Source organism: Dermochelys coriacea, chromosome 9 (genome assembly GCF_009764565.3).
Source record: "Dermochelys coriacea isolate rDerCor1 chromosome 9, rDerCor1.pri.v4, whole genome shotgun sequence".
NCBI lineage: Eukaryota > Metazoa > Chordata > Testudines > Dermochelyidae > Dermochelys > Dermochelys coriacea.
Genome location: NC_050076.1, coordinates 32,461,620 through 32,488,313, shown reverse-complemented (window position 1 = coordinate 32,488,313; position 26,694 = coordinate 32,461,620). Strand labels below are relative to the sequence as shown.

The 26,694-nt window shown below is 40.4% G+C and overlaps 1 protein-coding gene across 1 annotated transcript in view; it reads right to left on the bottom strand.

The window, feature by feature from the left end:
* PCOLCE2 (procollagen C-endopeptidase enhancer 2) overlaps positions 1-25,437 on the bottom strand; it is a 38,735-nt gene extending 13,298 nt beyond the window's left edge. Inside the window, 6 exon segments of the mRNA XM_038417591.2 lie at positions 6,815-6,951; positions 10,347-10,471; positions 11,800-12,055; positions 22,895-23,003; positions 25,234-25,352; positions 25,354-25,437. Coding sequence (XP_038273519.1) covers positions 6,815-6,951; positions 10,347-10,471; positions 11,800-12,055; positions 22,895-23,003; positions 25,234-25,352; positions 25,354-25,437 — 830 coding nt within the window.
* Between the last annotated feature and the right edge of the window lie 1,257 nt (positions 25,438-26,694).

Genomic DNA, 26,694 nt, shown 5'->3' with positions numbered 1-26,694 from the left:
GTGCATAGTGTTCACTTTATATTATTATTTTTTATTAAAATATATGCACTGTAAAAATGAAACAAAAGAAATAGTATTTTTCAATTCATCTCATACAAGTACTGAAGTGCAATCTCTTTATCATGAAAATGCAACTTACAAATGCAGATTTTTTTGGTTATATAACTGCACTCAAAAACTAAACAGTGTAAAATCTTAGAGCCTGCAAGTCCATTCAGTCCTACTTATTCTCCCAATCGCTAAGACGAACAAGTTTGTTTACACTGACGGAGATACTGCTGTCTGCTTCTTGTTTACATTGTAACCTGAAAGTGAGAACAGGTGTTTGCATGGCACTTCTGTAGCCAGTGTTGCAAGATATTTACATACCAGATATGCTAAATATTCATATGCCTCTTCCATGCTGATGATGCTCATTAAAAAAAATAATGCGTCAATTGAATTTGTAACTATACTCTTTGCAGAGAGAATTGTATGTCTCCTGCTCTGTTTTACCCACATTCTGCATATATTTAATCTTATAGCAGTCTCGGATGATGACCCAGCACATGTTCATTTTAAGAAAAGTTTCACAGCAGATTTGACAAAATGCAAAGACAGTACTGATGTGAGATTTCTAAAAATAGCTACAGCACTCGACCCAAGGTTTAAGAATCTGAAGTGCCATCCAAAATCTGAGAGGGATGAGATATGGGGCATGCTTTTAGAAGTCTTAAAAGAGCAGCTCTCTGATTCGGAAACTACAGCACTCAAACCACCAAAAAAGAAAAATCAACCTTCTGCTGGTGGTTCAGATGATGAAAAGGAGCATGCATCAGTCCGCACTGCTTTGGATTGTTTGTCGAGCAGAACCCATCCTCATCATGGACGCATGTCCTATGGAATGGTTGTTGAAGCATGAAGGGACATATGAATCTTTAGCACATCTGGCATGTAAATATCTTGCAACGCCAGCTACAACAGTGCCATGTGAATGCCTTGTGACGGTGCATTCCACATGATGTTATGAAAATATGCTAATAAGTGTCAATATAATGTAACTGGAATATGCTTCATGCAAAAGGTCTCTTGTAAGGTATCATTACAAAGTTAATAATCTATTGAGTGTGTTCATCCTATTTGTATAAATGTATCATTCTTGTATCTGAAACTAGAAATATGAAATCTAACTCTGAGGTCCTGTTGTAATTATGCAAAGTGTGGGCCATTAATGGTGGCTTGGAATCTTGATGGCTCCCATTAACCAGGACAATAGTTGTAAATGGATCTGTTTATTTGTAAGTCTTCCTGTATACCTGTGTGCTGGCAAGTGGGTAATGAAGTCTTGCAGTGACATGTGATCATGTCACCTGAACTGGAATCCACCTTTAGCCTGGTGCTTTTCAATTTAGAAGGAGGGGTGGATACCCAGAGAGGGACAAAGGATTCCTGCCTTGTGCAAAAGATATATAAGGGGGTGAAGCAGAACTAAGGGGCCTGCAGTCATGAAAAATCCCCTAGCTACCATGTGAGCTGGAACAAGGACTGTACCAGTGGAAAGGAAGGCATCCAGTCTGTGAAAGAAGCTTATGGAAACATCCCTGAGGGTTAGATTTTATCTGTATTCAGTTTTTTTACTGTATTAGGCTTAGACATGTTTTATTTTATTTTGCTTGGTAATTCACTTTGTTCTGTCTGTTATTACTTGGAACCACTTAAGTCGTTCTTTTTGTATTTAATAAAATTACTTTTTAACTTATTAATTAATCCAGAGTATCTACTAATAACTGGGGGGGGGGCAAACAACTGTGCAGATCTCTCTATCAGTGTTATAGAGGGCAAACAATTTATGAGTTCACCCTGTATACGCTTTATATAAAATGGATTTATTTGGGGTTTGAACCCCACTGGGAGCTGGGTATCTGAGTGCTGGAGATAGGAGCACTTCTTAAGCTGTTTTCAGTTAAGCCTGCACCTTGTGGGGGACCTGGTTCAGAGTTGGATCTGTGTTTGCAGCAGGCAAGCGTGTCTGGCTCAAACAAGGCAAGATACTGAAGTCCCAAGCTGGCAGGGAAAGGGGGCTCAGAGGTAGTCTAGGCACATCAGGTGGCAGTCCCAAAGGGGTTTCTGTGATCCAACCCGTCACAAGTCTGTTCTTACTTTCAGGTGACGTTGTAAACAAGAAGCAGGCAGCATTATCTCCTGCAAACTGTAACCAACTTTGTTCATCTGAGTGATTGACCAAAAAATAGGACTGAGTGGACTTGTAGGCTCTAAAGTTTTACATTGTTCTATTTTTGAATGCAATATTTTTGGAAATCATTCTACATTTGTAAGTTCAACTTTCATGATAGATTGCACTACAGTACTTGTATGAGGTGAATAGAAAAATACATTTTTTTGGTTTTTACAGTGCAAATATTTATAATAAAAATAAATATAAAGTGAGCACTGTGCACTTTGTATTCTGAGTTGTAATTGAAATTAATATATTTGAAAATGTAGTAAACATCCAAAAATATTTAAAATAAATGGTATGCTATTGTTTAACAGCGCGATTAATTGCGGTTAATTTTTTTAATTGCTTGACAGCCCTAATAAAAACATGTCTAAACAAGCATTTGTTGAATGCATCATGGACCAGACTGCTTCTTGTCTGGGGTTAGGTCCACTTATTTAAGAAAATGCTTCACCATCAGAAAACTAACACTTCCATTTATTAGAAAACTCGCCTTTATATGGGGATACTTTTCCTGAAACATTTTGCACTTTTATAGCACTAGTCACTAAGGACCCTCAAAGCACTTACAAATATTAATGGAAACTCACACTGCCCTGTAAGGTAGATACTGTGCCACTTTATAGATAGATGGATAGATAGATAAAAAGAGAAATGAAGGGTTAAGAGGAGGACTATATTAATTTTCACTGAGGTGAACAGGAGTTGGATCAGGCCCCAAGTAATGAGGTCAAGGACACAGCAGCGACTGAGGCACAAATACAAAGCAAGATTATTAACCCTCAGTCCCCTGCTCTAATTGCTACCAAGTTCTTCACATTTATTTATAGCATAAAAACATTGTCACTGAGCTATTGCAAAGCAACAATCCATTTTTGTCTTCACATAAAGTTATAAGATGTAACTTGCAGGTACAGAGCAGTATCATTATGAATACCAGGGAAACTTTCTGCTGCCCAACTATAGCCAAACCTGATCCCTTTGCACCACCTGAGCAGCATGAAGGGTTTCGATCATAATGGAGAACCTGGCCCAGCATGTGCAAAGCTCTTTGTTAACAACATCAGGCACTTTTCATAGTACTACTGTTTTTAGTTATGCTACAATGATGGACCTTTGACCATATGGCTGAAAAAAATGTCTTTATTCTCAGAAAGTTGTAAATTAAAGCCCCAAACTCTAGATCTGAAGCCAATCATAGCGGTTGGAGAAAAATGAAGTTTACCAAATATGCAGGATGAAATCCTAGCTCCACTGAAATCAATGACAAAACTCTCAATCATTTCAACAGGGCCAGGATTTCACCATTGATTCCTGGTACTGCCAGGCAACTAAGAAATTGTAACTACAGTAACTGATAGAAGACATCTGTAGCCCACAAAAGCTTATGCTCAAATAAATTTGTTAGTCTCTAAGGTGCCACAAGTACTCCTGTTCTTTTTGTGGATACAGACTAACATGGGGGCTGCTACTCTGAAACCTATCTTAACTCTGGAATTTTAGACACACGGGTCACTCATGTATGTGGCAGCTGTCTGGGGAAGTGAAAAATGGAGAAAAAGATTAGAAGAGACTTTCTTTTCACTGATCCATGAGACTGACAGACCTTCACTTCTAAGGAAATTTGATTTTGTTAAATTTGTCTTTTTTATTATTCTAACTCCAAAACATTACATGTGGGGGAAAGAACATCCAACTGTTCTGTTTTCTGGAATTATTACAAATGATTAAATTTTAAATTTAGAAAAGTCATTTTCAAAATAAGTTTAATGAATAGTGGTTACTAACTGAGCTTTATTGAAGGACAATTCACAACAAAAACTGTGTTTTTGTACAGAACCACAGAAAGCCAATTCTCTTGAAGGTATAATGTAAATAATCATAAAGTACAATTTGTCTCAGTCCATCAAACTTGTCATTTGGAAGAGTCGTTGTGTAAGGAAATATTTTCTCTTGGCAACTCAACTAGTGACCATTCTCAGGCATAAAACTCCCTTCAAATAATATAGACTTTTGTGATTTTTTTTTAAAGTTTGTAATTTCTTGAAACAAAATGCTACATGGCATCTCTTGAAGTAGTTCAGCATCAAGAAGCCACACTATAGCTGAAGAGATATACTTAAATTACTAACCTCACTTAGAAACTTTACACATTTTCTAGAATAATTAAGACTTACTACTGCCAGCTTTGCAGACCTGATTATATAATTACAGTGGCATTGGTTGGCTTTTTTTCAGGCTGAGTGCACTTAACTCTAGACAGCTCCTCATTAGAACTGTATTTTTAGAGGCTTTTCTCAGGGAGCCATGATAGTTATGCAGTAAAGAATTTTTCACAGTCTTTCTGGGTTTTAGTCCTGGCAGTAATATAACTACATATGAGACTTATAGTAAGTATGAGATATGTATGCATGTTAATATCACAGAGCAGAAGAAAATCAAGCAGGAATCAAACTTTGACAATAACTGAATGTTGAATTAGAAAATGTTTTTAAATGTAAATGGCAAAACTAAGAATCCATAAACATCAGCCCCTTGCTGATGTATATCAACTAATGAATGCCGTGAGGAAACAAAAATCGTTAACAATTACTGTCACACTTCAAAATAGACCATGCTCTAACCCTCAAGTTGTCCCCAATGCTTATAGATAATATTCTTCTATCATATTCATTTGACTAGCAAGGTGGAAAAGTTTTGGAAGTTTAAGGATCAACAAACTCAGGCAACTCATTTGTGACTTCATCTAAAAGTATTTGAATTCAATACGTAAATTAATTGGAGCATTCTGTCTTTTTATTTCATTGCCTCATGTTTTTCGGGTTCATCCTAAGCCATGGAATTGTGCCATTGATGTCTGAGCCCTCCGATGTTAACATGCACAGCTGCTTTAGCAGAATGCCAGCACAACTGCAGATAGTGTTATAGAATGTAGCACTTTCATGGACACAAGACCTAATGCAACAAGAGTACAAGCATAGGCACTAACTGAAGGGAAGGTGAGCAGTGGTCCAGGGGGCAGCAGAGGAGCCAGAGAATGGGACAAGGCTGAAGAGAAAATGACCAAAATAAAGGAGGTTAATAGCGAATACAGAATTAGGTAGCAGCTGCTGAAAATGTTGTGGTGGAATCAGGTAGCTGAGGTCTATAGTCGACTTACAGGATCCTAAAGTAAAGACTTTATTTGTTTGTAATGGGAAAATTTGGGGACATCTGAGGCACAAATGCCCCACTTCGTGTAATTTTTAGAATGGGCTTTGTGCATTACCATGGAAAGAGCATTGATATAGAATGCTACAGAACTCATAACAGATTAATTGAGATCATAAAAATATCATATTTAAACCTTTGACTTGTGCTTCAGTACACAGAGAGAAAGAAAAACTAAATATTACTAAGAAATAATGTTTGGAAATAATGTTTTCCAATAGAACATTGTTACAGGGCATACTGGCCTTTTAAGGACAGGCCTGTAGATCCCTACTCCAAGTAGAATTCAAGGAGGATCCCTGTGGGACCCTGGGAATTGTGTAGGTTGTTGCAAGGCACACTGGGAAGGCGTTCCAGAAAATATAAAGAGAAGCTACAGGGATTGTGATAGCATTCAATTGGTATTTACTTCTCTGAGCATGAGCCTGGGAGGAACTGGAAAAGCTCAAGGAAGAGGCCAGACTGATAAGACTTTAGAAAGGAGTCCAGGCAGGCTATGCTAAAGTAGCCTGGAAAGGTGCCAGGAGGAAGGCCATTTTTTTTTTTAAAGAGCAATGGAAATTACTCTTTTAAACAGTGAAATGGGTGATTTTTGGGTAGAGTGTATACAAGCCCTTCATGACTCAGGGCCCAAGGGCCTATAGCACTGGAAAGGGATAGAGCTCCTCAACAGCTCTACTGACAGATGGTGTGGAAATCTCTTTGACCCAGGAGTGAAGGACCTGTCAGCCTGGCACCTGGGGAAAATGAACAAGAAACTAACCGAAGGGCAAAGGTCAACTAGCACAGCTTGGCATCAATACAAGTGAAACTTTAGCCCAGGGACAGCCAAGGATATGTTTTGTTATTGTATTTGGGACCAGAATGGGAGGACATCTGCTTTGGTCAGAGGCCCAAAGCATTAAAATCACCAACTAACTGAATAGAAAGGGGAGACTGAGACATGTGTGACCAGATTTCAAATGAGGTAAGACAAGATTTAATATACAGTAAATAAATACTGGATAAAATAATTTGATGAAAAGGATAATCATCAGTAATAAGTAAAATAAATTGTCATTGAACAACCATACCTCACAGAGTTATGAGCAAACAAATTAAATGCTATGGGGTATGTTCCACATTCAGGACAGCTCATGTGAAAGAAAGAAAGAAGAAACTTTTACAAGCGGTTATCTCTCCATATACATAGGCATTTAAAAGTCTAACCTTATTCAGTACAGTTGCAATATAGCTGATATAATAGGAAAAGCCCACAGTATGTACTTGATGTAGAAAACTATCATATTTTGCCAAACTAACTTCAAGAAAAACATAGTAAAGAACTGATAACAAAAAGGACATACAGTTTTATAGCTATGTTAATAATCCAAGGAAGTTACTCACACAGGTGGACTGTCTCCACAGTATTTCCCAATTCTTTTAGCATCGTTGATTTCCCCACCATTAAACACTGCCACAAAATCATATCTGCAGTAGTTATCTCTCTCCACATCAAATTTCTCAAACTTTAACTCTATGATCTGAGGGAAAAACATAAATACCTAATTAAGACTTTTTACAGTAAAATAACAAGGAGCACTAATAAAACTAACATCAGAGTGCCTTATTCACTTTGCTATCAATTGATGAAAATTGTTTAATCTGTCTGCTTATTCAAGCAATTATCTGTCTTCAATATATGAATACAAAGGTTTGTCAAAAGAACCACTATCAGTATGGAAGGGGGGAAACAGCAGAGGGCTCTAGAAATAGAGTTCCTCATCCAAATCCTGATTTAATTGACAGGATTGCTATTAAAAAAAGCCATGTGCTAGAGAAGGAATATATTTTATTTTTAGGGGAGTTTGTGAACAGACTTTGATTCCAACGATAAGACAGATCTGTGCCTCTGTATTCTGGCTGGTTCTCTTGATACCATATTTGTCTCAGACTGTGTTCTAACCCAGTAATTAACAGCAGAGAGAGATTTTTCAGCTAGTGACTGACAGGTGTGAGTTCAACCCCAAAGCTGCAAGTAGGCAGAAGACCCATTGTAGCATATGTGGATCTTACTATGCTGAAGAATTACTTTGATAGTATATTTTAGAGATTTAATTATGTAGATGTACCAAGAAATGAATCTATATTCAACTAGATAGCAATTTAATTACTCAATAACTGAGTGGAATGCACTATCAAATTGTGCTGTCCATTTAGGTTCTTATATTGGACCCATCAAGCACCTTTCAGCAATACATAAAACTATATAACTGTAGAGCAAGTCATCCTTTAATGATACATGTGCTATTTTTAAAAAAAAAAAAAAAAAAAAAGTGAAGCAGAGATCTAAAACATGGGGATTACTTGCTGTTGTTTATCTGCTGTGGGATCTCTACTATTGTAACTACTACAATCTGCTCTTTTGACCAAGGAGATAAAAGGTATGAAGATTGTCTTGACTATTCAAGGTTTTCCTTTGTTGTTGTTTTTTCCACTGGACCCTCACCGGTGCTGCTCAAGTGGTTGCTTCTTTTTCATGGTCTTCTGGTTCAGAATCTCAATTGGCTGGAGCTGGGAGTGGGGCAAATGGAGTTAAAAGGAAAGTGGGGGAGAGCATACAGAACAGGGACAGTGGCTTGGATGGTGGAGAGAGAGGGAGGTACTAGAGGAAACAAAATAGAGATATGAGAAGAATAAGGGGAAGAGAGTAACTGGGGAAAGGAAATGGGGATAGTAGACAAGGTAGCGAATAGTGGGTAGAGCAAATGGAGAAGGAGAAAAAAGGACACAAAATAGGAGACCGAGAGAATTAATGGTGAGGGAATAAAAACAAAATTTGTGTATGCAGGAAAGCAATAGAATGTATAATCTGCTTCCTCGGGTTGTATCTGGGCATCTTGCTGTTCAGTCAGAAAGTCTAATGATGAAATGGAAAGAGAGAAGAGGCCACCACGGAGAAGAACTTATTTACTGAGATCAACAAAACAATTATTGGTCTAAATTAAAACAGGCTTGCCTTAATGGTCTTATGTTGGTTTGGAAGGGAAATGGGTGTGGCTTGATTTGAGTCCTTGTCTAATAAAAAGGTAGAAACCCTATCTATATAGAAAATATGCCCAGTGGAATGATGAATCTTGGAATGGCTTGTTTTTAGTGTAGAACACCTTCATGTTCACTAGCCAAAAGCAAAAGTGGTGAATAATACAAAACTTGGTTTTGTGGGTGAGAAAAAGCCCTTGACACATTGGAAACTATACAGCACAGAGAGAAGCACTATGGAAATCGATAGAAAATATGTCCATTTGGACGTTTAAAACATTTATGGGGACAGAATATTAAGAATACAAAAGGAAAATCCTGCCCTAAGTTTTCACTACAAGCTTGTAGAAAGTTTTCAAGCTCATCTGGAGATAAATGGGAAGCATCAAAGTAATCTGCAATTTACAGGCAATATTGTTAAAATCTCTGCCTAGCTATAGATTGCTAATGACCTGTACATGGCAAGCAAGGAATGTGGATTAAAGATGAATACAGGAAAGACTAAGCTGACCTACAGCTCTAGTTCAAGGGGAGAAAAATCTTGGTAAATGGAAAAGAATTAAAGATCTGAAGAATACATTTATCAGGGACAGCTTTTTCATTTGGAAGATTATGGTCATGCGCTGGAGATTAATAGAAAAATCCGGGTGGCATGTAAAAATTTTGGGAAGCTAACATAGTTATGAAAATAACCTATCAAACATGCCTCAGTCATTGTGTACTCCCTGCCATGATACAGATTATTGAGCAGAAATCTGGGCAACAACAAATAAAGATGAAGCAAAGATTGAGACCAGCCCAATGCAGCATGGAAGGATTTATTCAATGAATAACAGAGTGACAAGAGACAAATAAATGGATCTGAAACGAGGCAGAAGTGGTAGGGCCTTATAAAATGGCAATAAGGATACCATGAAGGTAGTTGTGTGACTGACCAAGCTGATGGAGACCTCAAGATAAGAAAATAGAGACAAATAAGAGTTTTATAGTGGAAACTGTTTAGTAAGACACATCCCCATGCATGTCCTGTGAAGATAGGCAGAGTTATTATAGAAATAATGTACTTCTGCTTTTAATAAGCATTAAAGTATACATGGATGAATCCAATAGAGAATATACCACAAACCATACGTATTCCGTTAAACTTTAACCTGATGGTCATAATCTTATTTATTCTGAGATGGATCACTTGCACTCATTTTACTCTGATCTAATTTACTATTGGACTTCTGTTAATTAACAAAATAAACCAAAAATCCTCCCTAAAAACATAGTTTTAAAAGCCTGACTAGCCATACAGCAGCATGTAGAAAGTAAGTGTATATGGGAAGCTACATTCTAAATTTAGATGTAATACTTAACTGAAAAACAGAAAAAAGAAAAGGAGTACTTGTGGCACCTTAGAGACTAACAAATTTATTTGAGCATAAGCTTTCGTGAGCTACAGCTCACTTCATTGGATGCATTTGGTTTTTCCACCAAATACATCCAATGAAGTGAGCTGTAGCTCACGAAAGCTTATGCTCAAATAAATTTATTAGTCTCTAAGGTGCCACAAGTACTCCTTTTCTTTCTGCAAATACAGACTAACACGGCTGCTACTCTGAAACCTGAAAAACAGAAAACACTGGAAATAATGTCAGAAAAATACAGGAAGCACAGAACCATGAAACATACAAGAAAACTGTACAACTTATGAAGAGAAAGTACACATGAATAGATAGTGTATGCCCCACACACCCTCAATTTCTGTATTTGTAACCTTAATAATGTTCTTAATGTTTTTTCCTTTTGGTATATTCCTTTGACATAATGAAGTATCAAAGTAACTAGTATAAATTGCCAACCTACATGTTAACTTTTGTGGGTAATTGTTAAAAGAGATACAAAAGCTCACCTGATTCTTTGGGGCTACAATATGCCATGAGCAAGTGACTCCTGCTGGGTAATCTCGATCTGGCCAGTTAGGAGTTTTAAAGGACCCAGAAGGCTTGTCTAGTCGTCCACCACAGTACTGATCTCCTAGAAATACAAAACATAACATACTGACCAAAAACATAGGACACATGTGTAGTGCATTTAATACAGCTGTTCCACTTCAGCCAAATTCCCAACTCCTGTGTGTAGCCAAAGGAAACAAGCTTTTGTGTAGGGGTTCTCAAATAGGACCCACAAAAAATGCTCTCAGCCTGAAGTTCTTCCTTTTGTGGATCCAGCAAGAGTCCCCCATAGGATTGAGCACCAGAAGTTTATTTCAGGAGCTGTAGGGCTTGTAATAGTGTCCATGATCCCTGTGCTCCCTTTCCTGGAGAAGGCAATTTGGTAGCGATATGTGTAGCTGAAGATACAGCTCACTTGACACGTTTCTCCAGAGCCACTGCACAGCAATACTCCACAGGGTGTAAGCGTTTTAGAGACCACTGTATAGCATCTGTGCAGCCGCACCATTTTGTGCAACACACTGCTAGTTCCACGGCATTGAGGGCACTTCATGCCCGTGGGGAGGATTTTGTTCACTGTGAAGAAACTAAAAATGCTTGTGATCGGTATCTTTACTTCGTAGAGACTTTAACATATGCTATAATTTTTCTATAAGATCCATGTTAGCAGTGTATTAAGTTAAAGTTTGCTGATCAAAAGATTCTCCCTTGTTCCCAGACTACAAAATTAAAACCATTTTCCCCCTTGACAAAATTGAGGATGAGAGAAAAGCTTAGGAACTGGCATTTGTGCCTAAGAGGAGTCAATATCCATGACTGAGAATGAAAAGGAAAAAAACTTTCTAACTTAATAAAATTGAAGACTTATTTTTTTAAAGTGCCAGTCTAGGGCTTCATTTCTCCTCCTCCCAGCCCCAAAATAATAAAACATGTACCAAATACTGTGAATACATTATCCTTGACTATAACACAAGTGTGCAGCTTCTTCATTGTTGTACCCTTTCAGTACCAAGGATGCAAGGTTCTGGATGTTGTAACTTTCAAAGAAGTAGGAAACCTTACTTTAACTTTAAAAGTACCTTTGGCCTCAAAGTCTAAGTACATTCTATAAAAGACAAGTTAATGTTTGCAGTGGTGGCGCCAGGCATAAGTAGGCTTAGCAGTTGCTTAGGGCCCCCCATTGAATATTATCCCCAAAATACCATTCATCTTATTTGAACTTTTTAACAAGCATATTAGTATGTGATGTGTTGGTATATTTTTTTGGTTTGCAGAAATAATGCAATTAGTATGTTTAGGGGGTGGGTGAAGGGTAAGGTATGGCCCCAGAAATATTCCTGCTTAGGGCCCCTGATGGGCTAGTACAGCCTCTGAATGTTTGCCTTTAATATTTGCATAGTTGTAAAATACCTCTTTCATGTGGTTCTGCTGCAGAAAACATAGCAATGAATCCATTTCCAGCTGTATTCGCATCTGAAATCATTTGTACCAACATCTTATTGCCATTGGCCACAAGGGCACCTGGTTTGAAAGTACCACAGAACCTGCCGAGGCGTTGTCCATTGGCATGACCACTGTAAACATCCACAAAGTCATATCTGCACAAGTTGTCACTTTCCAAGTCTATGTATCTAAAAGACAGAACTACCACCTTTCCTTCAGGCACCTGTAGAGAGGAGAGAGTAATGTATCTTAACAACATAATAATTATCATCACCACATGACTACCTGCTCTGGTGCTCTGCATAACTGTTTGTGTTTTCAACTGTACATAGTTTCAAGTTTCTTTCCCCCAACTTACAATCAAATTCTTCATTCAAGTACAGATGAGATGTTGAACAAATAATATGGGATACTCCCTCTCTGTTCCCAGCTCTATCCCTTCCTGTTGCATAGCATCCTCTCTCCGGAATGGTGCTTTGACAAATGTTGATAACTGTTATTCAATATCCATCACATCCCAATTCAACTGCAACTCTAAGGCCCAAGCACATCCTCTGCCAGTGATGTCACATCCATCATTGAACTCATCAATGCAGGGCTAACTAACTGGGTGATAAGAAAAGGAGTACTTGTGGCACCTTAGAGACTAACAAATTGATTTGAGCATAAGCTTTCGTGAGCTACAGCTCACTTCATCGGATGCAGTCCACTGAATGCATCCGATGAAGTGAGCTGTAGCTCACAAAAACTTATGCTCAAATAAATTTGTTAGTCTCTAAGGTGCCACAAGTACTCCTTTTCTTTTTGAGAATACAGACTAACACAGCTGCTATTCTGATAACTGGGTGATGTCAGTGCCATTTTTTAATATGAACCAGTCAATGAATTTTGAGTTTAGTTCACTTGCCTGTCTCATCCTGGTTATCTGTGGCATTCAAGGGTTTATAATAAAGCCTTTCAATTTGTGGGATTTTACATTTTCTGATCATTTTTAGTAGTAATTTAATAAACACAATATCAATTTAAAAAAGAAAAAGGGAAACTTTATGGCTAAAATGGCATAGCTCAAATTAACAACTAGATGGAACCCATTAAGTTCCATGGATGTAGTGGAAATACTTCTTTTGATAAAGAATATATAAAACTACAAGTTGGCTACAGAGTTCAGGCAAGCCACTAGTATGTAATGATGATAAGAGAGCCTTTGGTAATAAGAGTCTAGACACAAGTTACCCTTAACCAAAAAGCAATTTTAAATGTAACTCTCTGGTTCCTGGAACACTAAGGCCTAATGCTGTTTTGCTGCTTTAACAAAAAGCATCTAAAGACTTTGGTTAAATGGAGAATATATTTGGATAGAAATAATTACGTTTAAAACAGACACAGGGAAGCTTTTTAAAAACACACAGTGATCTCAATTCAAAACTCAGTACACTTATCCGCTTGCCCAGAAAGAAAACACATATTTTTTTTGGAACCCAAAAATGTGCTGGGCACTACACAAGGCAAGGAGACAGTTCCTGCTCCAAAGAGTTTACCATCTAAATTTGAAACATGACATGAGTGGTGGTGATGAACGGTAGGAATTGGATGCGCAATACTGTTACATAGTTATGAAGGTTAAGCATGTACATATCTGTCGAGTCTTTGGGCTTTGTAAGAGCTATAGAAAAATAAGTTGTGAATATTTAAGACTGGAAGTTCAGCCTTGGCTTTTATCTGTGGTTGAGTAACTCATGACTTTTCTTTGTATACATATATTTAAAGAACGAAAGAACCTATAATACAAGCTTCCTACAAAGACCTAATACTATATAATAGACTTCTGTCCTGAGCAAGCCCTGTGTAGCTGGCAATTCCCTAGCCCACAGCAAGCCAAGATAACCAGGAGAGAGTTTGCCTCCTGCAGAAGCCCCAAAACAATATCTAACAAAACTCTGTAGTACCAAGTTGTGGCGTTGCCTGGGTGGGTTAGTGCTCATGCAGATAAATTCTCTGCAGCAAGAACTGCTTAGGGCAGAACCTCAGAAGGTATCGATTGTCATAGCTCCATTGAAGTTAATGGAATGATGACAATTTACACCATCTGAGGATCGGCCCCAAGGGCTGCCCTATCCACAAATCTTAGGCTGGGAAATCTAAATTCCTACAGCTCTAGAACTCTTGGTAACCTCTTGGCACTCCCACAGGGAAGGGGGTGACACACGAGTCCGGTCTGGCTTAAACAAATGACCTGTGCTTGTGATGCATCAGAGATTAGAACCTGTAACAAAGTAATTAGCAACAAGTGGAAGTTTTAAAAGAGAAAGACCAAAGTTCCTTTTGTTTTAAATCAGTCTCCTAAATAAGCTGAATTTCTATCATTTTAATTTTAGTGACTTTGGGGGAGATTTTCAAAAGCATAAATGACAGGTACCTAATTGCTAAGTGTCTTTTAAAAAATCTGCCCATTTATTTTTATCTTGAATGGATAACCACTATGGGAAAACAGAAATGTAGCTGACTTTTTCCAGCAGATGGAAATGTAGTCTAGAGGGACTACAGAGTGTTTTTGATTCTAAACATATATATGTAGTTATCCACACCTACAGAAGCCCAGAAAGTATGAAGTTCCCAGCATATGCATCTCTCCAGCTGATATTAACTCCTTGACTGGTCTGAATAACTCAGAGGCATTAAAAGTGGGGGTTGAAGGGGAAGAGGATGCATGGTACATTTGACATTTTGTTTTCTAACAGCAATTAATTCACTTAGAATTTCCTTCTTTTTGCCTGTCTGACACACAGTAAAATAAGGTTATTTTTATGAAGAAAGGACTAAGGCACAGGCCTGGGAATCAGGAGAAACAGGTATTATTTTATGACTGTACAAACTCTGTGACCTTGGACAAGTCAATTAATATCCAAATTTGAAACATTTGGCCTTAAAATTAAGCAGATAAATAGAACCGTCCTGATTATCAGAGAGGCAAAGCATTAGTAAGTAAAATAATGTAAGCTCTTTGGGATAGGAACTGTCAATATCTGTGTGTTTGTATTGTGCCTGGAACAAAAGGGTCCCAACTCGGTTGGCCTTTAGAGGCAATAACATGTCTTAATCATTTTAGTAGTGGCAGCATGGTAGCGTGCCCATAGATAAGTTTACCTACACTTTCCAATATAAGCTGAAGTTTTCAGTCACTTACAACTCTGCCAAAGTTTAACCATATGGACCAAAGTTTTCCTTGATCTCTTTTCGGATTTATTTTTGAAAATTTCAGCAAAAACAGCAAAGAGTCCTGTGGCACCTTATAGACGAACAGACTTATTGGAGCATAAGCTTTCATGGGTGAATACCCACTTCATCGGATGCATGTAGTGGCCCGACGAAGTGGGTATTCACCCACGAAAGCTTATGCTCCAATATGTCTGTTCGTCTATAAGGTGGCACAGCACTCTTTGCTGCTTTTACAGATCCAGATTAACATGGCTACCCCTCTGATACTTGACAGCAAAAACAGTTGTTTCAGAGAATGGGTTTAAGGAAATTTAGTCAATGTTTGTGGGTTTTCCCACCAATCATTTCTTTGAGGTGATCTTGCTCTTCCCAGGGTTTAGACTAGCAACGTCAAATTTGGCAGGTGGAAGGCTCTGGAGCCAGAGAGGTGCCTTTTGCATCTCTGTGAAAATCCACTCGGATTTGGCTAAATTATAAACCAGCCAGAGCCCTCCCTCCCCCACATCACCCAAACCCCCTGCCCCAGCCCAGTGAAAGTGAGTGGGGGAGAGTGAGTGACAGAGGGAGCGAGCGGGGGCAGGACCTCAGGAAAGAGGCGGGGCAGGAGTGTTTGGTTTTGTGCAATTAGAAAGTTGGCAACCCTAGTCATGAGCTGTTAATGACCCATGAATGGGTTAAGATGCTTGCACATGACTAAATCTTTCTTTCTTTTATTTATAAAAGTTTGCAAAGTGAAGCTCGCAAATGTTAGGAAATGCTGGCCTTCTGGGCTATATGCATTATGATAGTCTTTAATTATTGATTGATTTCCCTGCCTCATTCAGTGCACAGATGGACAATAAATAAGGCAGAAGGATCCAAAAGAAGAGAATGATCTGTAAGGCACTGGACCAGGATCAGGAGAGCTGGATTCTGTTCCTGACTCTGTCACCGTCTAAACAATATGAGAGAGACTCTTGTTATACATATATGCAAAGGAGCAGGAAAAAAGTTGCACAGACAATGTTAATACTGGCATTTTCTCTTAACTTTTTAACCTTAGCTTTCTTTTAACTTGTTTTTTTTTGTATGTAAAATTATATATATAATTTTAAAAGAGTTTGGGAAACTAGTAAAAACCAGGCATTTCTTATGAGAAATCTTGGGTCCCGATCCTGAAAATATTAAAGCACATGTATAACTTCACTTAACTGAATAATACCACTGATGTTATGCATCAATAAATTGTACTGTCAGGATCAGGCCCCATTAGCCTCTCTGATCTCTGCAAGCAAAATTCCTATTGTTGTCAAAAGGTGTAGGTATGCCCATGAGGCTCTGATCCCATGAGGGCATGCCTATGGTCCCACAGAGAGCTTCAATGTAGTCAGTGGGACTCTGTACAGAACAGCAGGCTGGATTGGGGTCTTAGACTGAAAGGCTTGTGACAATTCTGCCTTTCTTATTTTAGTTTCAAAGATGGAATTATGTTTTAGGAAAGCTTTTTTGACCCCTCCCCTACTGATCTGAAAAGTGATTCCACACTATCTGTTTTAGCAGGAATTTATGGGTTTTTTTTTGTTTTGTTTTTAAGTTATGATACTTCAATGAGCATAAGCAGTCTTGATTTTCAAGCTCAGAGCCTGATCCAACCCATAGTTACAGGAGTAATCCTTACTCACATGTGTGTAGTTGCAATCAAGCCATGGGGATAAATAATGAATAAACGCTGAGGGACTTGACCCTCCATCATCTTAAGGAATGTCAATATTTTATTATTTTAATAAATAAATAAAAATAAAATAACTTTACCTGGTTAAACCAGCTGTTAAGCCATTTGGAAAACAAATCTACAGCATGGTGCCTAACTGAAATACAAACTGTGGAGCAGCAGATTCATTTTAAGAATACCTAGCAGCTCAGTTCTACAACTGGTCCAGCAGCAGAACTCACAGCATCTGACTCTTTTGAAAACAGTATCTTGTTCTTTGTTCTCCACTATAATAACCCCATCTTAAAAGCTTGAAAATTAACATTATTCAAACCTGCCAATGTTTCTCCCACCATTTTCCAAACATCACTTTCTTCCCTGTCTTTCTAATGGAGCAAAACCCAGCAGGACTCAGTTTTGTTTACTTTGGACTAGATTGAGCTTTTGGGCTTGGTCGCTGGTCCTAAGTCTGGGGCAGCAAAAAAACTGCAATGCCTCAGAACAAGCTCTGGGCAGGGCTTGTAGCTCAATCACTATTTCTCCCCTGCTTCTCTCTTACTATGTCATGTCTACCTCATTCATGGGGCAGCTCATGCCTATTGCTCCTGGCAAACTCTGCTAGCTGGTGTATTTGGTGGGACAGGACACACAGCCATGGCTCTGCCCACTCCCCATCTTCTTGCTCTCGGAGAGAAGCACTGGGTGTGCAATTGTTGCTTTTCACTCCCAAGCACCTCGAACTGAAATCCAGGCAGTTTAGTCCCCTGCAGGGCCAAGCAATCTCACCCTGTCCTCTTTGTACACCAGAAATTACCACACAAGCACCAGCAGTCCAACTTCCACTCCTCTGTTTCTAATTGTTCCAGCACAGGGAAGGGGCCAGAGAGGAAGGGAAAGAGAGAAAATGGAGGGTAGGGTTAGTACTTGAATTGGGTGCCTGATCCAACTCTCATTTAAATCAACTGGTTGGTGAGAGAAGCTCGAGATGTGAGAGTCCACTATGCTTCTGTATCTCTGACAGTAACTACCAAAATCCTTTTGATCACATACTGGGGGTCTGGTGTATGGATAGTAGATATTAATAAGCTTGCAATTTCATTAGGCACTTTTTGGCTGGTGTAGCAACCAACTCAATGACTGTCTCTTTAAAAACTGTTCCATTCTTCTTCCCATCCTAAACATAACTATAGTTGCCTAGCTAATAGATCCAGAATTTTTCTGCTAATTAGACTTGTTGCCATTCTTGACCTGACCCTAAGTGACACTGGGGCAAGTTTACAGTTGTGGAATGTCCTAATCCTAATGAGGGGAGTGAGAGTGTTTCTGACTCCAAAACGAAAGATTGCCAAAGACAAAAGGACACCCATATAGCCTCCTGCTGCCACCTCCTCTCCCCTCCACCAACACTCATCCCTGATACTCCTCCTACAGGACCCATGCTGTGAACTGTGCTGCCAGTTGCTCCTCAAAAGCTGCTGCCTCTGGAATGTCCCTCAAGGAGGGTTTCCACAGCAAATGGGGAAGCAATGTAAACTTGCCCAATGGAGTGTGGGTACAGGTGGAAGGAAAACCCAGTGAAGAGTGGCCAGTCCTCCCCTCATGTCCCGCCTCACTGATAGAGGGGATTCTGTAAGACTGGAGGAAAGTGAGTGAGCAGGTCCGAGGCAGCACATCCCCCGCCTCCAGCTAGAATCTGTTCAAAGTGTGGTGTAGTGTACAGGAGGCTGAGGGTAATATTCCTACCACCTGATACATAGGGCAGGAGCATCTCTCACATATCCCTCATTTCAGGGGACATAACTAATTTTAGACCAAGTACCTATGTCCCACAGCGCTTTGGTGTCCCCTCACTTTTATTGTTGTAAATTACATACATAAAATGCAATGTTTACAGGAATAAACTCCACACCATTTTATATTTCCTGCATGAGGATTTTGTCATTCACTTGGCATCCCACATTTGGGCCTTGGTAGGATGAGAGGTCAGGAGTGTCGATGAGGGAGAGTAAGGGCGTGCACACCAATACACTGGATGGCAGTCTGAAGCAGTGTGTTCAGACTTAGAGGGTCATTTTTGTTCTATTGACAGCTACCTCCTACCAGCATCAAGGTCCTAATAAGAGCAGGTTTCCTACCAAGTGCCACTCTGTAGTCATACTGCTCAGGACCTTACCAGACTTAAAGCCTGTTTTGAAGATCTAGTGAGGCGTTTTGGATCCAGAGCTACTTTGAACCAAACCTAATGGTTAATTTACCTTTTAGTTCTCAATATGTATACACTAACATAGCACAGCAGACCCTACCATGTTGTGAATGTTCTTAACCAAGTTAATGTTTATTAATGTAGTCATGATTTATTACACTAAATACACAGAGAGGCTATATACTCCGAACATACATGTCTCTCTAGCAGAGAAAGGAGAATATATCCCTAAACATTTTAGGGAAAGTTGTTTATGGTGTGCACTGTTCTAAAAACATCAGTATTTAGACTGTAAGCACTTTGATGAAGGGACTTTCTTATTTTATATATACAGCACCTAGCACAGTTAGGTCCCTGGATGTTTTTTTACCACCAAGAGCAACTATTATCTTCCTAATTCAAGCATAATTTGCTTTAACTTAAAACAGAGCCTATTCACAAAGTGTACCTCTTCCTGCTTTTGGGGAAAGTTCTTGGTATGGCTTGGTCTTCCATATTATTTACTACAGTGTTGGGGGCAGGGAGAAAGGGAGTTGTTTGTGGACCAGAGCCTTAAATGCCAAGTTTTAAACTTGACTTAAATGATTTTGGCTGAATAATAAACCTTTCCAAAACAGGGTTTAATAATAAAAATGCTGAGTGGTTAGCCATAGTGGTGCTATGGATCACTAGAATACCCTTCCCACTATCCTTATTGTCAAGACTTGAAAAATTTGTCAGATGTCTGCTAGCCAGGAGATTAAATATATTAGAATTAATATGAAAGATATATTGGAATGGGGGTGTAATGCAATGAAAGAAAGCCCAATTTCTGTGCCCACTTTCTTCCCGTCCCCTCCTTTCCAGTTGCTGATTTTTCCCCCCGCATCTGAAGCAAAGCAGCAGTGCATATTTGGAAGGATAATTTCACAACCATATAAACAAGCTGCTTTCGAGAGCTAAAGTCTAAAGAAACTGATTTAAGTGTCTCTGCTTATGAGGGCAAGTTTCCAATTCCACTGATCAGAGGATTTTTCACACCCTGCTTATTTCAGCAAACCTGTTCTGCAAACCAGCTACTGAACCTATAAAAACATCACCTTGTATGACTGACAGTCTTAAGTATTATTTTTACACATTGAGCATGCTGGATTTTATAAGAACTACATGGTTTGCCAAAAAGACACAGGACAACAGTACAACTTCTAAGACTAAAACACATAACTATGTAGGTGATGGCCAAGAAAGGATTATACAATATTAAAAGCATATGTATGTGATACACATGAGTGACACCATGCAAGTTACTACAGGAGAGGAAACAAGAGTAAAGATGATTTCTTAGCAGCAGCAGTACCAACCAAAGGCTTCTAAGTAGTCTGCCAAAGCCGCAAACAAGCGCTAGCACGTGCTATGCACTTCTTACGGCTCTCAGAATAGAGCAGCTGTGTTTGTTAACCAGCATCTTTAAATAACAGAAATGTTCTCTGTGTCTCCCCATAAATCTCCCCACTGTATTTTCCTCCAAATGCATCCGATGAAGTGAGCTGTAGCTCACGAAAGCTTATGCTCAAATACATTTGTTAGTCTCTAAGGTGCCACAAGTACTCCTTTTCTTTTTGCGAATACAGACTAACACGGCTGCTACTCTGAAACCTGTCATTAATTGGGCTTGTGTCTCTTCTAGCTTTAGCAAAATAACTGTGGAAGACTTCATCAGATACCATAATAATAAAATACCTATCTCTCTTATGTAGCACTTTTCATCAGTAACTCTTAAAGAGCTTTACAAAAGAAGGTATCATTATCTCTAATTTACAGGTGTGAAAACTGAGGCACAGAGGTGAAGTAACTTGCCCAAGGTCACCTAGCATACCAGTGCCACAGCCAGGAATAAAACTCAGGTCTCCTGAGTTACAATCCAGTGCTCTGTCTGCTAGCTCACATTGTCTCACTTTATATTATATTACCTATTTAGAGTTTTATAAAGGAATTTTACTTCCAAATTGCTTGCCCTACCTCAATTAACTTTGGATTTCTCCTAAAGAAGATGGCATTCTCTGGTTGAGAAAACAATACTTCCATGCCTCTGATAACCCACATGGAAAACAAAACAATAGCTGTTCCAGTTTTGCAGACTTGAGCCAGATTCTGCACTGTGCTGAATATCTCCTGCAAGGTTCACATTGCTACCATGGACTGGCAAAAGGTGCTCTAGTATCAGATACTAATTGAGGAAGCCTTTACATGGTAACTAAGTAAATGTCTTTGCCCTCCCTCCCAGCCACACATACAACTCTCTTACCAGAGTTTGGTGATATTTAAACCTGGGCTAGCTGCCTGACTGGATTTGAGTGCCACTTTCACTTGGGCTGGTAACCAGCCCACTTTTCAGTGAGGATGCAGACTAAATCATTGGAGTGTGGATAGTCCTCCAATGCCTTCCTACAATTCCCCCCTGCAATTCACTGTGAAAGAATCAGTGTCTCAGCTTACTGCAGCACAAAGAACCATTGGATGTGTGCCCAGAAGTTCTAGCAATGCACATGTGGGGGAGTGAAGCACCAGTGAGGACCCACTAACTTCAATGTGGTTGCTCACATCCAGGCTAAGCTAATACGGATGCTCAGAAGCAGTCACTGATCACTCAAGTTAATTCTGCAATGAAAACATACCATAGGGACACTCCTTAAATAAAATCAATTGTGGGGGTTTTTTCTGACTTAGTTAGAAGGAATAGAACTGCCAACAGGACTCTTCATTGTGTACTTCCTAGCAATCATTTGTAATCTAAGTCATTTATAAGGACTTTACTTTTGTAATTTTTCAATAATATCAAGATGATGTTTTTCAAACTTACGAAGAACTGATTTCAAAATTATTTCATGGTACCAACTGCTATTGAAAATCAGCTTTGTTGTTGCTACTCTTGTCTCACAGTCTTATATTATGTCAAATGGAATCTTTGCCAGCCAATCAGATTTTAGGATAGCTAACCAGTAATCATTAGTAAACATTAAAAAAGCAATTGAGTCTCTCCAGAGAGCGAGAAACAAGTTTCTAAATAAAAATGGAGCATACTTCAGATTGTTCTTTTCTAGAAGAAGTTGGGCACTGATTAAAGTCAGCACAAAAAGCTGTTCTCCACCCAAATGCAGCATAATAAAAAGATTAAATCCACATCATTTGTTTGCTCTGACAGTAATTTAAAAACAACTGTCACAAGGTCATTGTCTCTTACTTGCATCAGTGTCTCTATAGCAGCAAGGCTGTATTATCTTGTCATGTACTATTTCACTACCACTATCCATTTTTTTTTATATATTCTTTAGTGGCAACTTCAAAATTGAATTTTCAGAGCACTCATTTCCCTCCTTGACCAGAGCCCATATACTAGTACTGACCCCCAGAGAAACTCTCCACTGATTGTTCATGGGAGTTGTACATGTAGCCATAAGGCAGTGTGTGGCTTTAAGTATCTCTTTGGTAGCATAATTTGTCATCATCATACCTGTGGAAAAGTAAAAGGAGCTTAGTTAAAGCCTCTTTATGAAGTCTCTGGTTTATAACATGTTCAGTGCTGAAGGGATATTCAGTTCTGGCCATTCAGTTTTATAGTGTTTGCTCACTTATTGGCAACATTGATGGATATCATGTGGCTGCTCTGCAAACTCATTTCAGTGTCAAGTATCCTATAACACACATCTCTCTTACCATCCTTTTTAATTTGGGGTATACATTTAAGTTGAGCCTCTATTACGGTGTCTTTAAAAAGTTTCCATGCAGCTTGCAGGGATTTCACTTTTGGCACTGTACCTAATGTAACCTTAAAAAATGTTACAGACAGCTGAAATATGTAAGCCCAACAACTCATTATCAGAGGCATCTGTCACCCAATATAAAATGTTGGCATTATAAAACAGGTAGCTCTTCATTCTTTTCAGAATTGTTTTTGTGATATTAGAAAGTCTTACTGTGATTTTCCAAGTACATTTGCTGTTTGGAGGGTAAACTCCAGGGAATCCTTCACTCCCAATAAACCCTGACTCTCCAGACAGAATTCCTCCACATGTAAAAGCAGGCCTGGGAATAAAAAAATACTGCTTAGTTTAGAAATATATATTCCATCAACACTTTCTATAATGCTGAAGATGGAAAACTATTAACCTGTGTGGGGTGGGTATTGTCAGCTAAAATGTTGATACAAAAATGTACAGCAACTTTAAATAAATGATTGAATAACATTATCAGATATTTAAATTGTAGTATAGTACAATTTTTAATGCACAAACTGAGGTGTGGCTAGAATTGACAGCTCAGCCCTTAAAAATTTTAGATATAGTGCTGCATGCTGTTATACTTACATAGTTTGTTAAAGTACAAGCTTTGCCCTGTTCATAGTAAACAAAATAAGAGGGGAAAATAATTTATATTTCTATAAAAAGCACACTTTTCCAGCAGTCATTAGAAAATGTAAAGTTACGTGTGTCCCCCTCCACACCCCATTATCCTCATTCTATTAAAATGATAATTTATCGCAGAATTCTAAAGCAAACCATCTCATAGATGTGGGGTTGTTGTTCTTTTTTTTTTTTAACTGGGAATACCAGGACCCATAATTCACCATCAATGCAACTTCTGTTTGCATCACAGCATCCATTTGGAGCTGCACTGATGGATTATAGATCCTAATTTCGTCTAATGGCGCTGATGGGTAATTAGGCCCTGGCTCAGTGAAGCATGCTTAATGTAAGCACATCCTTCATGCTCAAGTACTTTGCCATGGCTGTAAAACTCTCTGAGATCACTGAAAAGCTGATATGTAGAAATGCAAAATCAGTATTAAAAGACAAGAATGTGGCAAACAGCCAAGGTGGTGAGCGTTGTTTTTCTTCCCAGGAATCCAGGGCTGGCAAGTTTATTCATCCAAGAAATTATATAACAGGGTGTTTGTTTTTAATTCCAATATTCCCCAAAATTTAAAAAAAAAATCCCTTTGAAGGTATACACAGAATCTTTTTTTCAAATTAAATACAAGAAACAGATGCCTGGGCTTTTTTTGTACAATGCCAACAAATGCTAGTATGTGTTATTAGAAAAGGGTAGAGTTTCTGTGCTCGTTTCTTTCATTAGAGGAAAGTAGAACAGAGGAGACCCTGATTAAGTGAGACGTAGCTCAGGCAAGCTTATGCTCAAATAAATTTGTTAGTCTCTAAGGTGCCACAAATCCTCCTTTTCTTCACACTTCGTAATTTGCACAAATAATGCTGATCTTAATGCCCCACTCCTCAGCAAGCATTTTGCTGGGGTGATGTCTCATCAAGATTTTGTTATATATATACTGCACAATATTTACTGGTATAGGTCAAGTGTTAGATAACCTGACCACTGTAATTAGATCCTACTTAAGGCTTTGATCCTGCAGTCAGAACTGCCTGCACAGATCCTGGGTGCCGTGGCAGGAGGGGGCATAAATGAACACAACAGACTGTGATGCAGTATCCCTGCTTTTTCGTGTTCTTATCCAGTCACTTAATTTGCAAGGTTCAGTTAGTGCAATGGGCCCTGCAGCCATTCGTGTGAATTCCGGACGTTTCACTCTCGCTTGTTAATAGCAGGATGGGTTGATTTAGAGGGGAATCTTTTAAGATTAGTGCCCTGGATTCTTGCCCTTCTGAATCTTCCCTCGGGCACAGGCTCATCCCCTCCCGCTGTAACACCCTCGGCTCCCACCCAGCCAGGAGTGGGGGACGGGGGCTTCGGGTCTTTCCTTCTCCGACTGACACCTCTCTCCTCCCGCCTAGTCCCACAGGAGACGGAGAAACAGAGTCGCCCTGGCCAGAGCCAGCGAGCCCAGCCGCCCCCACCTTGGCGCCGCTCTGCGGCGAACAAGATGTTCCCTTCTTCTGCATGGCAAAGAAGGGGCTGCAGCTCACCCACCCCGCCCGCGGCACCAGGCGAGGCGCGGCCGCCGCAGCCGGACGGGGGGGGGGGGGGTGCGGGGAGCAGCCCAGAGGCTGGCCGGGGAGGCGCCAGCAGGGGCAAAAGCGCGAGGCGGTGCCTCAGCGCCCCCTCGTGCTCCTGCCGAGGTGCCTCTAGCGCCCGCCGGGCTCGGCCCCGGAGGCGCGAGAGCGGGAGCCGCGGCGCGGGCGGGGGGTAACTGCCGGCGTCAGGGCGAGGCGGTTGTAGGGCAGGCAGGGGTCGGGAGGCAGCGGCAGGGGGCAGAGCTCCGCCTGGCCCAAGTGGCAAAGCAGCGGCTGGACGGGGGCGCCCCCACGAGCCCGGCGGCGCTGCCGACCCGACGAGCCGTTACCTCAGTTGCGGCGGCTGCTGGCGGGAGAGCTGAGCGGCGGCCAGCAGGAGCCCCAGGCCCCAGGAGCACGCGGCGGGCCTCATCGCGGGCGCCCCGGCTCGCCTGTGCGGAGCGGCGGCTCCTGGGCGGGGGGCTTTTAAAGGCAGGTTGCAGGCTCGGCGGCAGCCTCTCCGCGCGGTCCCCCTGGAGGAGTTTCCCTGGCATCGCGCCGCTCCGCGTGAATATCCCGGTTGTTCTTCCCGGCGAGGGGAGGAGGGAAGAGGCTTCCCCAGCCCAGAGCTCTCTCCCCCCCCCCCTCCACCCCCCGCCCCTTCGCCCAGTGCTTGGAAAACTTCCCTCGCGGCCCAGGGGCAGGAGTCTGCTGCCCAGAGGCTCGGGCAGGAACGTGCCGCTCAAAGCCCCAGCAGCCCGGGCTGCGTCTTGCCTCCTGGCTCCGCGCTGCCCCCTGGCTCGTGGGGTGGGCTGGCCGCGGAGTCCAGCGGCGGTCGGCAGCGGGCTGGGTGAGTTGGGGGGAGGGAGGTTACTGTGGCGTGTCCAGGGCGAAGATCACCACAGCCCCCTGCTTGGGCCAAGTGTGAAGCCCGGTCCGGGCCACACAAAGCACAGAGCCGCTGCTCAAGCGGCTGTAAACATCCAACTTGGCTGGGGAGTGTTTGTTTAACCGCGAGTCCAGTTCCTTGGGCTTTTTTATGAGTAGCAGCGAAACTGTAACTTTGTGATTCCTCCTTGTCCTCAGGAGCAGTTCCTTCGTTTCAGGACAGCGGTTCTTTTGTCACAAGAACCTCCTCCATGTCAGATCTCAGCTGGTGGATGGATGGAGAAGAAAAATCTTCCTCATCCTTCAAAAACTTACTGATTGGTAAAGGGGAAATGATTTCCTATAGTGAAGGAGGAATGTGTATTTAAGTTCAGCTCTCAAATTTCACAAGTAATTTGTAACCGTCATGTTTAGTTATGTGTGGCCTGGGGAACTGGTCAACCTTACAGTCCTCAACAGAAAATGAGTCTGTGCTCTGCGTAGTCTTGAGAATAATCCTACATACTATTTACTGTACGCACAGATGGACTGCACTAGTACCTGGACATGCACAAGAAGCCTGAATTAATTTACATTATCAGTAATGTTTTAAAAGCCTACTAATTATCTCAGAGAAACAAATAATTACACCATGTTTGTAATGCAGGGTTTTGCATTTCATAAATGTGGCACACCATACCAGTTTTGTTTATACGGAACACAAATAAACTCAGTGTCATCATCTGTACAATTAAGTACAGCTTTGTCAATATTTGTAAAATACTAGTACTGCTTTCAAAAAAATTATTCTTTAAAATTCTAAAATAAACTAAAAACGTAATTTTGTTTACCAGCGGTAAATATTGACTTGTTGGAATAAGGTAGCATTTAAGATCTGACTGTAACAAGGGTACTCTTTAAGGCCCTGTGGGGACTACTCATCT